The sequence below is a fragment of the Hesperophylax consimilis genome, chromosome 24 (assembly GCF_061612785.1).
Source record: "Hesperophylax consimilis isolate HC1 chromosome 24, BYU_Hcon_1.0, whole genome shotgun sequence".
Classification (NCBI taxonomy): Eukaryota; Metazoa; Arthropoda; class Insecta; order Trichoptera; family Limnephilidae; genus Hesperophylax; species Hesperophylax consimilis.
Genome location: NC_142859.1, coordinates 24,358,634 through 24,373,223, shown reverse-complemented (window position 1 = coordinate 24,373,223; position 14,590 = coordinate 24,358,634). Strand labels below are relative to the sequence as shown.

The window sequence follows — 14,590 nt, the reverse complement described above, 5'->3', positions numbered from 1 at the left end:
TAAGATAAAAAACAAAATTGTTTTTGTAAGTCAATATAACCTGGCCAGGCCACATTGCCATTGAAGGGTTAAGAAATTTATTTTCATAATTTTATTTAAGTTTTTTTTATTGTATTTTAAAAAAATGATGTTATCTTTCATAACCCGTGTAGCAAGAATAAAAACAGCAAACTTTCGATTTTAAATGAAACGATTTAAAAATTTAACAACAACATCGAGAAAGTCGTTAAAGGTCGTTAAAGCTTAAAAAATGTTATTCTTACCCTTGTTGTGACATTGTATAAAAACTATGGAACAATCTTGTAATAATCGCAGAAATTCGCAAACTTGTAATATTTTACAAAAAAATCTGACTTGCAAAGTTGCTAAAAAAATTTATGGCAAGCACCATTAACGTTTTTACCTTACCATGAACAGAATTCTCAAGAGCTTATTTTTCTTGATAACTTTATTAAGCAATGTCGATTTTTACATCATTATCTTTGAAATAATATATTTATTTTTTATTGCAGCAAAAAAATGGATTGAGAAGATATTTGTGAAAAGTAAAACAAGTGATATAAAGTTACAAAATAGTTTAAATAACAAATAATACCTACATTGCAACGTTTTTCATTATATTAAGTAAGCAATTAGTGTAACTATTTTTTGTAATAATTTACGGCAATGGCCAGCGAGATAAGTGACAAACAGTGATAACTAGACAGTAACAATGGTTCCAACGGCAAGTGAGTGAGTTTCCAGTTCCGCTGCGAGATGGCACCGGAGCGCCGGAAGCGGGAGGGCAATGCCGCGACGCCCGGAAACGGCGTCGGACTCTGGCCGGCGGTGCTTCTCCTGTTCGCCGTCAGTGGTGCCGGCCAAGGTAACTAACTAAACTACACACCTATCAGACATCATGTTATCATTATGTATATTAGATTGTCCGTTGGTTGTTATTAGATAAATCATTGTCAGAGAGACGATTAGTTCCAGTTGTCGGGACAAGGAATAACGTTATTAGTGAATATCCAATTTGGACGCAAACACGATCAGGTGGCTTTGCATTTGAATAATGTAGAGCAGAGGTTCCCAAAGTGGTCTATATGGACCCCCAGGAGTTGATATCGGCATCCTGGGGGTCTATGTCAATGAGAAAAAAAACATGGGGGTCCACGAGATTCAAATAGGGGTACATACGAGCGGACCCCCATTTACCTAAAGTCAACATTTAGGAGTTTCGTAAATGACACAATGTACCTAGCACAAATATAATAGACTGAGAAATTACTTATTTATTTATTTATTTATTTTCACATATACGGCACAACATGTGCCATTCACATACTAAATTACAGAGAATAGTACAGCAACATAAGGAATGCAACAATATAAATGTAAGTATAACGGTATAATCAGTAAATAGTAGTAAGGTTAAAAGTATGAAAAAAAGAGACATAAATAATTATAAGAGACATAAACATTATGATGGTATGGTATTATTCGACAATTTTTGTTTTATGCATCTTTTATATGATAATAGACAATCAGCGTGATCGATGTTGGAATATTCATTGCCTAATCTGTGCAAGCGATGTATTATTGAATTTTGTTCTGCGTTAGTTCCAGTATTGTTGCAATAATAAGGTGACTTGAGTCTAGTTTGTCTACAGGGAACATGGTAGTTTATCAACGAAGTTAATTCAGGGGACTCAAACCGGTGTTGATTATTTTAAATAAAAAAATTAGATCATTAAGTATTTGATATTTGTATTTTTATATTTCGTAATGTTGTTAATTGAGGTATATAAATAGAGTCTACGTTCATTTTCTCGTCAGAATTAATATATTCAAGCAAAACATTGCACATTGGAAACCGCGAATTTTTATAGTTCCCCAACTTATTTTTGAAAAACGTCCAAGTTAATAATGACGTTCAACATTTAAATGCACTTCACAAAGACTTCAAAACTAAGTTTGAGGACATTTTGACTATGGAAATGCAATGTTAACTGACAAGAAGAACTGACCGGAATAAGCACTGACAAAGAACTTAAGGGGCAGTTCTATAGGACCAGCTATAGAAAGAAATTTCCGTTGCTTATCCTGCTTCATTTTCATTTCGTGTAATACCTCACAAAGGTGCCCCTGTCTGCACAGTGTAAAGACAGAGTAACTATACCGCCCTCTGGTTGTTGGGCAGGCAAGGAAAGGGAATATTTTTACTGAAAGAATAAATGATTATCACATGGGACGTTAATAGTTTTAAAAAAATTCAATATTCGGCCGGCAGTGGGTCTACGAAAAAAAAAATTGACAAGTGCTCTACGGGGCAAAAAAGTTTGGAAACCTCTGATTTTAATTTTTATGGAGGTCACAATTTTATTAATTCACATAGTATAATATTATCTCAAAGACAAACATTCTCACTGCTAAGTAGTTTAGCAGTCAAAAATAAAGTTAAAAGTGTAATGGTTCACAAAAAGTGGGTACAGACATAAAATTCAGCATAAAATCATAATCAACTACAATAACCACAAATGCGTTACAAAAAAATAATAAAAAAACCCAAATAAAACCTACAAAACATTTACAACACGGCGATTGCATAAAACATACCTTAAAAAGTTTTAGTTTTTTAAAGTAATTTTGAAGTTTTTAAAGCTCAACGTAAAACTAAATCATTGAAAATCATATTAACAACTATCAATGAAACTAGAATACATACATCACCGAAAAATAAAAGATAACGGTAGCAACTGGTTACTGAAACCAGACCGTTCAGTATTTATTGCAATATTCTGTTTTCATATTTTCATTGAGAGTATATATTATTTTCTACCATTAAATTTTATCTATTCTACCGTGAAGCTTTTAACATGTTACACATGTTTAACATGTTAAAAATAAATAACCTTTCCTCGACATAAAAAGACAATACTAAAGATATAGATTCTTATGGTAGTTTAGATAAATTTTTAGTTACACCTGAATTTAATGAATATTGAGATATTGAAAGAAGGGTAAATGCAGGTTACTCCATTAATGGAGGACTGAACGCAGTTGTGCTAGCAAAAAAATGTCCACAATTGACTGCTGTTAACTTACCCTGATGTACGGAAGTGAGGCATGGAACTGGCATAAAAAGGATGAAAGTAGACTGAATGCTATATTAATGAGTTCACTTAGGCGTATGTGTGGTAAAATCATGTATGATGAGTGTAGGGCTGATGTAAGCGTAATGAGTCAGTTCAAGAAAGGGACGCTTAGATGATTTGGGGATGTAGAGCGAATGAGAGAGAGAAGAAAGGAGTGTATGGAAAATATTCGATGCAAATGTGAACGGTGGCAGAAGTCGGGGACGCCCGGGGAAGACATGGCCCAACCATTTGAATCAGATACTTGGGTCGGCCATTTAAAGAGTCAGAATAATAGAAGAGAATGTATGAGAAGGGGTATGAATGTGAATGACGCAAGGCCTACCTCTGCCTACTCCTGCGGAGAAAATGCGTGATGTATAGTTAGTTAATGAATATTTTTAGATTTAAAGGAAGAATGTCGAAATTGTTATTCCTAGTTAGTGTTAGACATTTTTAATATGCTTGGTATTCTGTTTTGGGATTTGTATGTTACCCTTTTGTTATATTATTATATTTAATTTTTATTATTTTATGAATACCGTACTGCCCTGATCATGTCCGTGATATGGTATTTGTACATGACTTATGTCAGAACTAAGAAAAAATATTTCGTAGAAACAAATAATAATCCAAAATAAAATAAAAATTATATATTCCATAATAGAAATAAATATTAAATGAACGATAAAGAAACATTTCAAAGAAAATGGAATCAAAAATCAATGTGTCCTGTTTAAGATCAAGATGTATCGTATGATTTATTATCAAGAATTCGTTGGTCACTAAAATATTTATTTCAGTGCGTTATTTAATTATAATCATATTAATTTCATTATCGAATTATTATGTAAAGTATGAGCGCTAACTACGGTATATTTTTATAATTTTGACATAATTATACATAACAATTAAAAAAAAAAAACAAAATAAAAAAAACTGAGCAATAAAACGTTCCAGATTGAAAATTTCAAAAAAAATTAAATACTTTCGGAGAATTTGAACAATTCATCATATTTCAACGTTCATTTTCGGGTTCTGTGAAAGACTTATTCAAGTTCTGTTATTATATCATTGTAGGATAGTTGCTTGACAAAACTGAAATAAAAAACAGAACTTGAAAAAATCTTTCACAGAACTTGAAAATGAACGTTGAAATTTGATGAATTGTTCAAATTCTCCGAAACAACCCGTCCTTAGGAATAATAATAGGCAAAGACCCTAAACTGGAAAGAACAAATCAACCAAACCGTCAGCAAAATGAGAAAATTAATTTACATATTTTTGAAAATTCAAATTTTTTTCTCATTGGAAATTCTATCATCAGTCTACCACGATTTAGTACAATCAAATATCCAATACGATGTAATCAGCTGGGAAGCTGCATACAAAACAAATCTACTCCCTGTTGAAATTGTACAACGTCTAATTATAAAAATAATATTGAAAAAACCAAGAGATTATCCAACACCCCTTATTTTTGAATTTAAAGTATTAAAATTTAATGATCTTGTCCAAAAAAACATAATAACTCAAATAATAAAAGAAAAACAAAATCACAACTTTTTAACTGAAAGTCGTACTTGTCAAAAACATATATTTCCAACACAAAAATTTAACACCACTTTTGATCAACATCATTACATAAATCTAGGGAAAAAATACTTCAACAGCCTACCCAAAAATATCAGAACAATAAAAAATGGTAAACACCTACTAAAAGCAATTAAAGAGAAGTTCAATGAAAAAATACCAAAATGATGAAACTATCTTTTAAATTAATTATAAATTTAAATATTCATAATTAAATACACTAAATATTCTTCATCTTGATACTCACCACTCTTCTAGACACAAGCGCCAGCTTCTATAGAAGAGGAACATTAAAAAATCAAAATCAGTGAAAACTAATTGTATGAATTATTTTAGTTAACATTATTGATTATACTCTGTAAATTGATTAGTTATTTAATAAAAAAATGTTTCTATAGTAAAAAGTATGGAAAATAAATAATGAATAAATTGCAGAACTTAAAATAATTATTTCATCTAGTTATTAAAAATAAACAAAAGAGAAATTACCTTTTCCTCTAAATTAACTAAATTTCCTCTATATTTAACATTCGAAATACATAAACTAAGCTGAAAATTAAAAATGTATCACATTATTATACGCGGCCACTTTCAGAATATTAGGGCTTTCTTGAATGAGATTGCCCCCAAGAGACCTAGCAAAATAACCTTTCTCATAATTACCACCCTTATATTTAATATTCCTGCACCCTTAGCAAAGGTTTCGACCCCAAACTGAGGCTAATTCTGAAATTAAAATGCAAAATGTACGACCGTTTTTTTGGGAACGGGTTTTCATCTAATTAATCCCAAAACGAAATGTGACCATAACGACCATCCCTGGACTAAGGACTACTTTATGCGTGCGACGCTTATTTATGAAATAGACCTACTTTAGGTATAATTCAACACTTAAAGATAGTATTGTCGTTTTTCTATTTTTGAGACCGATAATTCGTGGTGGAATTCCATTATAATATATTATAATAAAACAAATAAAAAACTTTATTCCACTTAATTTTATTTTGACCGTAACCGGTTTCAGCTCGTCAAAGCCATCTTCAGACTGGTACACAAAATTCTTAGTCTACGGTTTATATACACAACATATGGGGGAGGGGGGAGAGGGGTAGTTTATAGGGTTTTTAATCAATTTTATTTGTTACTAAGTCGTTTAAGATTGAGGAATTTCTAAATATTTGGTAATTCCAGTAAGCTAATTACCTTTTGAACTTTACCTTTTTACCTTTTTACCTTTTTACCTTTTTACCTTTTTACCTTTTTACCTTTTTACCTTTTTACCTTTTTACCTTTTTACCTTTTTACCTTTTTACCTTTTTACCTTTTTACCTTTTTACCTTTTTACCTTTTTACCTTTTTACCTTTTTACCTTTTTACCTTTTTTCCTTTTTACCTTTTTACCTTTTTACCTTTTTACCTTTTTACCTTTTTACCTTTTTACCTTTTTACCTTTTTACCTTTTTACCTTTTTACCTTTTTACCTTTTTACCTTTTTACCTTTTTACCTAATTACCTTTTTACCTTTTGAACTTTAATTACTGAAATTACCAAATATTTAGAAATTCCTCAATCTTAAACGACTTAGTAACAAATACAATTGATTAAAAACCCTATAAACTACCCCTCCCCCATATGTTGTGTATATAAACCGTAGACTAAGAATTTTGTGTACCAGTCTGAAGATGGCTTTGACGAGCTGAAACCGGTTACGGTCAAAATAAAATTAAGTGGAATAAAGTTTTTTATTTGTTTTATTATAATATATAATAGTATTGTCGCTTCAAAATAAGTACTTCATTTTTGATTAAAAATATTATAAAAAAATATATATATTTACACGACGAAAAACAAAATTTTGGTTGCCACGAGGGGCAGTTTCTGTGACCCCACGAATTTTGTCCTTTTATTGCCATCTTTCCCATTATTAAAAAAAAAATCTTTTGGCTTACATATTTGTGTGTTATCATGATAAAGTTATCATAATTATTGCTATTAATATAAAATTTTCTATTTTTATTTAATGTTTCTGATTTATTTTAATTTTTGTTATTTCTATCTCATGTTCTAATTTATTCATCACGTAAAAATTATATGACACGTAAATGCCCCACGGGCGTAAAATGATGAAATTTAAGAAAATCAAGATATAAAACTTTTCACGTATGGCAAACACTGTGTGGAAATATATGTTGTTTTTAATACACTTTATTGTATATATTTTTAATATATAATACCAACCGGCTTCGGTTCACCCCGAACCTTCATCAGGGTTATGTAAAAATATATGAGTATAAATTTATTTTATTCTAATTATAATATACAATATTTAAAAAAAATATTTTATGCAAAAAAGTACATTTATTGGGTTGGGTTATTTTGACATTTACTTTACTAAGTACTTTGGTACTTGATGCCGCCATTCAGATTTGAAACGTTGCTTGAAATGGCTTTGGTCGTGTTTGGTGACTAAATCTGAATAGCCAGGTAATTCCTCACCTTTCTTTTCCCTATCTCCTTCCCTTACCCACTTCCTTCAGCCTCACAACATACCCTAATTTGGGAACGCCATATTCTCGCTGCTCCAGATGGTCGGGAACAGTTGAGACTTTTGAGAGGTCTAACACATAAAAAAAAGTTATTTATTAATTAGGCGGACACATTTATGATTTTTCTACAAATCTAAAAATTTATTACTGGATGAAAACATTTTGCACTTGACTTGACCTTCAACACAAGAGAAAGGTCACGAAGGTCAGGTCTTATCATGATTTTTAAAAACTTTGTTCAAAGCCCGGGCAACGCCGGGGACTAGTATTAGCTAGAATTTCTTGTAGAAAAAGAAATTTTGATCACCTTCAAATATTTTATCTAACACACTTGGCATAATCCGACTCAAGAATTTTCTAGTGTGAGCCAGTAAAAGTATGACATCCCCAATTAAGGCGTTTGTGAGGCTGATTGTATTAATGATTTAATCCAATATTGTATTTGTATACCTTTCTTGAAGAATTGAGGTTTTTATACGGACAAAACTATTTATTTATATTCATATTACGTATTTTATAGCGCAAACAAATAATTCGTATTAATATTTTATGGCATAGCTTGTAAAAGGTAAATGTTATAAAAAAAAAAAATTAATGCCCTCTGTGAACGCGTAAACTAAAACAAACGAAACTTTTACCCTTACATCATCTATTTGTACTACAAATTACATTCACACGATGTTTCTACATCCAACCAATCAATTTCTCAATCTCAATCAATTCATCAATCAATTTTTCATCTTTAACCAACTAGGCAATCCTTTCAAATACCTCTTCACGGTGATATATCATACATACGGTTAAAGAATTTTATTACTTAATCATTGAAGACAATATTAGCGATTTCTAAACAAAAATCTGAAACAGAAAAATCAGAAAAGGATACGGTCACATCTAGGACCTGAACCCAGGACCCTTGTATTTCCGGGACACCGCTCTACCACTGAGCTAATGGGACCCTATCCCCCTCGGCCACTTTTAACTTTATCATACTTCGAATAAGAACTACCAACATTTTCTCAATTTTTTCACAAAAAAAAGTAGAAAGAAAAAAGGAAGAAAAAAAAGAAAAAGAAAAAGACAAGGGTCCTGGGTTCGGGTCCTAGATGTGACCGTATCCTTTTCTGATTTTTCTGTTTCAGATTTTCGTTTAGAAATCGCTAATATTGTCTTCAATGATTAAATATTACAATTTGAGGTTTTACTCAATAAAGTTATTCCGAAAAATAAATTTTATTACAACTGCATCCAGTCAAACGGTCTCTGTGGTGGAAAGGTAAGGCTCTTGACTAGCAAGCTGTAGGTCGCAGGTTCGATTCCCGGCGCATGCAAGTAAATTTTATTTTATTAATATATGTTAATTGACAAATTACTCATTAAAAAAATATTTAATAAACTTGTGGCACTCTCCAGAGGGGAAATTACTCTCAGTATCAACCCGCTGTAAGAGCAACATTCAGAATTGAAACTTTGCGTGAAATTGCTTTAGCCAGGTACTTTCCAATCTTCCTCTTTCCCATATCCTTCCCCTCCCCGCTACTTTTACCTTACAACATACCCCAATAGGGGATGCCATATTATCACTTGCTCCAGATGGTTGGGAGCAGGTTGAACTCTTCTGCGGTTTAAATTTAAATAAAATGATTAAAAAACCACAAGTGTTGGAGTCAGAATTCCATAGTGATCCTTATATATATCCCCGCGTAATTAATTTCGTTATACTACGCAATAAAATTACCATAATGAAGGTATTTGAAAAACATTTTTTAATTTCCATAATTTTTAGGCAGAAATATCTACTTGCCTTAATTAATTTAATAAAACGGTGATGCGTAATTAAAACATTGCATAATTTTTCATTAAAACTTGTAAAGCAGAACGGCGATTAAGCTGTTAGCTCTGGTTTGTGATTACTTGATATGAAAATTGTTTGCTGTCTACTTTAAATGTAAATTACGACTATTTTTACAAATGTCCTTAATATTAATTGCAAATAAAAATATTTAACACCTCAGAGATATTATATTTTGTGAACTTCTTCGTTTTTTTTGTATACGATTTATTTGTCTTTTCAACTAATTTATAAACCTTTCATCTTTCTAAGCTACTAAGAATCTCTGCCCGTTTCAGCCTAAGATCAAAGAGTGAACGGCTTTTAGGCATGAAGACAATGTTGTTGTTCTTGTCAGATGTCAAAATCTTAAATGGGTCGATAGTCCGCGTTTAAAATATGATGATTTAAAATGATTTTATAGTCACTTCATTTTGATTTTAAACCCACCTATCTAACTAGCCAACACCCGTTTCAGAGAAATATTGCATTTTTAACCATCCAAAATTTTTCATCATCCTACATTTTTTATCATCCAACATTTTTCATCGTTCTGTATTTTTCATCCACCTACATTTTTCATATCCAACATTTTTCATCATCTAACATTTCAAAATTCTACATTTTCATTTCCTCATATTTTTTGCTTTCCTTCATTTTTTGTCTTCTTACATTTTTCATCTTCCTACATTTTTCATTTACCTACATTTTTCACCATCTTTCATTTTCGTAATCATCACGCAAGTTTGAAAAATTCGACAGTATTGATGTTTGTTTGTTGAATTCGGTTTTCCGGAAATTTTATTTTGGCACCGATTCCTTAAAAATCTTAATGTAAAAAACTCATTTAAAAAATTACATTTTTGGCAACAAAAACATCAAAAATCTCATTTTTAATATTAGCACTCTAACACATCCAAAAATCACGAGCCGCCACTGTCATCGGCTATGCAGAGAGGACGAACCACCAAACAATTTTCTTTCCAACACTGATGCTCCTTTATATCCATGTAGGGTACAAGAGTCCCATCTAGAGCTAATGGGACAATGGCAAGCCCAATTAGGTTTGTTACGATGCTGAAGTAAAAATGGAAAGAAAAGGGGATGATGAAGGTAGGGCAGTAGGTGGGTATTCTGATTTTGTCACCAAATACAGCTAAAGCGATTTTTAGAAACATTTCTGATAATAACAGTAATAAGTGTTCTCTTATCTTTTTTGTTGTTGTAACAAATGGACATAATAATATCCTCATTTGGATCTCCCGTGCTGAGGATTTCATTTGCACAATATTAAAATTTAGTAGAATGGATAATATAAACTAATTATAAACATGTTTTTCTAAAATTATTATACAAAATGTGTTTTTTTGTTCAGTTGAGTGGTTTTAGTTGTAGCCTGTATTTTGTGTAAATTATCTATTTCTTATCTCTCATTTTTTGTATCTAGCTTTTTATTTAAGATTTAAATGTTAAAATATTGTTGTGAGTTTTGAATGAGAGTGGGATTTTGTTGTAGAGTTAAGTATCATAGGCAGCTTTTTTGCCCAAACTTGTATTTGTAGTTGCTCGTTAGATTCGTTTTTGACCGGAGTGTTTGTAATATGTATTGATTGTTTTTTCTTGTGTTTTGTATTTATGAATGTAAAGGAGTATTATTTTAGAAAAGAGTTGTTTAAGCGACATGATATTAAGTTGGTTGAAGATTTCGTCAGTGCTAGTTCTTGCAGGGACTTTCAGAATAATTTTCAAAGTGCCTTTTTGGGTTTTAATGAGTGATTTTAGGATATTGTCATTTGCACGGCACCATTCGATAATACTGTATTCTAAGAGCGATTGGCACATAGCCATGTAGATCTTTATCAAATATTTTAACCAATAGAAAATTGTTGATGGTTTAGAAGAAATAACTTAGTTTTTTAATTTTCATATCTATATAGGTAAAATGTTCAGTTCATTTCAAATTAAGATTATTTTTACTCGTCAATGTTACATTGTCAACGGTATCAATTTTTTTTGACCCCAAATTGTTTCTGTGATAATTGATTCTATGTGATTGACTCGAGATTAACGAGTGATTATTGTTTCTATGATTTCAGATAAAATATTTTTAATTGTTATTGGTCTATAATTATTGATGCCTTCATGATTAGCTGATTTATAAATAATGTTCATTATTAATTCATGATAGTCCCTATCATGAATTGTGATGGAAAGCTGATTTCCGTAATGGATTTGTATATTAGGAATAGTATCGGTTGGATTAGTTAATTTCAATTCTGAATAGTTATTTTTCACCAGAACGATACTGAGAGTATTTTCTACTTTGTAACCAATGGTGACCATTCTCCTCCCGATTTCTTTCTGCTTCCTACTCCCTTCAGTCTCATAACATCAAAGGTACCTAAATTACCTACCCTACCCTACTAAACATGGTTAACTACACTACCTACCCTACGCCAATAATTGGAATTGCCATAATCCCCCACTGGCTGCAATCAGTCGAGATTCTTATGCAGTATTTACATTTAAAAAATGTCATCTCAATTTTTCCAAAATAGCAATGGGTGTAGAATTGTTTTCATGTGAATATTTTAATTTCCATTCATGTCACACTACCCGTAAAGCTTGCAATAACTCCGTGAAAATAGAATAAATGCGCCGTGAAATGTTAATCATTTCATAAAGTTTGAAATGCATTTCCCTGTGGGTTGGTCCCGTTGTATCACACGAAAAATATTTACATGTTTGTTCGGTAACGCGAATGATAAGCTACTCGTATTTCGAATGTGAAATTAGATAGGACGTGCTTTTTTTTTTAATACAAAACATTTGTAAATGACGAATAATATAATATTATGTCCGTTTTATTTAATCTGTACGCATTGACTAAAGAGGACTACAAATAGGTATATTTGATAGTTTTTGAACAAACGAAAAACTTATATATTTTTTATTATTTTAACACATGTTGCCCGAGGAAAATAATAGGGGATGCTGCCTGTAGGGTTTTTTAAAGGAAGGAAAGGAAGGAAAATTCGTTCCCTACACAATAAATCAAACGATTTTTTTTTTATATTTAACCTTACGTAATACAGTATTAAAGACAGCCTGATTTACTTAGTCTTACGATCATAAATTTTATAATTATGACAGAGATAGCAGGATTATGTCATTCAGACGCGCTCTTACCTAGATTGTATGCAGATAGCAATACATTCTCAGAAATAGTAGATGTTTTAAACTGCAAGAAATTCAGTTGCAAGATGGCTATAATACACACCTCTTATATAAAAATAATGTTAGTTTTTATTATTCTATTTTAAGTTTTATTTATTTAATAATTTTAATTAAATTGTTATATATATATCACTGGTCGGGTCAGTGGCTGAGTTGGAATCATCTTGTCCCATCCAGGCGCCGAGACTTCGATTCCTCGCCTGGCTAATTCCTCCATCACGAAACGATGTGGTGGTAGTAGGAGATGTTTAAATATTACGGATTATTCGTAATCGGGGCACAAATAAAAATCACATGCTTATGAAAGTCCTTATTCGTATATAAAATATTCCCCAACCAGGTAAAACATTAATAGATATTCATTTTGATTTAGTGATTAATTCAAAATATTGGTTGAAATTTAATGTAAATCGAAGTTTTGTTAGTATAAGGTATTATCTGGTTTACAGTGAGTTCGTTTTGTGGTCGCTTCCATTTAGGTATCTATTTAACTATTCAAATCCGATGTCTATAATTTAAATCCACTTGTTTGCCATCACCTCTGAGGTAGAGGGTAAACTCGGTATCTACCACAAATAACCATTGAATTCTATTGAATATTGAAATTTCTATCATTAATATATTCAGCCAGATTCCATCAAAATCTATCGAAATCAAAAGTGTATACAGTTCGCTGTCTATCTCCTAGTTTGACATTGAATTAATTGGAATTTTCGCCTTGTTAAATATGTCTTATTACATATCAACGCTGTGTTTCAAATCATATTACAAAATACAATAAATGATAATTACCCTGGAAAAAATGATATAATATTATTCACGCAAATATTGGTGGATAGAAATCGTTAATATAAAATTCTACCTACCCAACGTACCAATCCCAAAATGTCACCATTATCGGTAAAATTTATTTATTACAAAATAATATAAGATTTCGAAATTATGACAGTATGCTAAATAAATATTTTTTTTGCTAATTATTCTACTACTCTATAAGGTGAACTCCAAGAGCTCGTATTTAGGGGGAGTTATAAGTATATAAAAAATTTAAATGATGTTTAAAAGGTGATGTGGGAAGAGTTTTTAAAGTCTTATTAAAAAAACTACAAACGTAATTCAACATTAACCAATTATCACAATTCAATATTTTAATTTCTTTCTGAAAATATACATTTAATTGCACTGTTTTAAAAAATTAAGATTTTTTAACAACTTAGATCCATTGGAGGGGACCCACCCTTTCCCAACGGCTGTGTGAGGAAACTGATTGTTTAACCTCCTTAGCCGCACACGTCCGGACTATAATTAAATGATAAATAAGGAGAGCAACATTTACAAGTAGAAGTATGATTGAAACATAAAAATATACAAGCCGCGTATCGAGGGCAGTTTACCCCACTATCACGGGGCAGTCCCGGCAATAATGAGCGTGGCAAGCGGCCTGGCCACAACGATCCCAAGCACCCGCGTCCCTTAGCCAGTTTTCTGAGAGTACCCTCGAAGAAATGTAAATGGGGGAGGGGGGGGGGAGATACTCCCAAAGACCCTAGGGAATGAAGTGAGCCTCAGGTCACCGGAGGCAGGACGGAAGGGGACCGGGCTCGCAAAAACATTTCCCAGGCCCGCTCATGATGCCGGGGGAGGCACCCGTGGTCTGTGAGACAGCCGCACTGGATTAATGTCACCTTACTGAATGCAGGAACAGGGTCTATCCGCCCCCATGGTGGGGAAATGAACAACACAGTACGGTAGAGTTCAGTTTGACAACCTAATCATAAACCAACTTGTTAGTAACAAATAAAAAGGCAAATAACAAACGTAGAAAATAAGTTGTGATCAACAACAAATTGACCGTTCATAATAGAAAAAAAGGGAAAAAAGATTAACGTAGTATTAAAGAGCCAAAAACACAAAAAGAAACAGTATTATCATTATCAACGCGTTCCTAATAAATAAGGCTAAAATTCAAAAGTAAAAGGAAGAATGTGCATAAAAAAACAGTGTAAAGAACGGGCAAAAACGGTGTAAAAAGCCAATATACACAATAAATGAATAAGAAATAATAAAACAAACAAATAAAATAATAAATGCATTGCGATCATGCCATAAGACAAATAAATTAAAACCAATGAGTATATAAAAATAAAACACAAAGCAATCGCGCATAAACAATATTAAAGATGTAATAGAGGAGTAACCGTGGAGTGACAGGAACAATACGCTTAGATCCGTAGATACTCTCAGTTAGTACAACCCTGACGAAACGC

At 31.7% G+C, this 14,590-nt stretch overlaps 1 protein-coding gene across 2 annotated transcripts in view; it reads left to right on the top strand.

The window, feature by feature from the left end:
• Nucleotides 1-546: 546 nt before the first annotated feature.
• Nucleotides 547-14,590, top strand: part of LOC149412116 (lachesin-like) — a 73,270-nt gene continuing 59,226 nt past the window's right edge. For both annotated transcript variants that reach the window (XM_089646356.1, XM_089646355.1), the window contains exon 1: nucleotides 547-865. In XM_089646356.1, coding sequence (XP_089502482.1) covers nucleotides 757-865 — 109 coding nt within the window. In that variant the 5' untranslated portion in view covers nucleotides 547-756. The remainder of the gene's footprint in view (nucleotides 866-14,590) is intronic.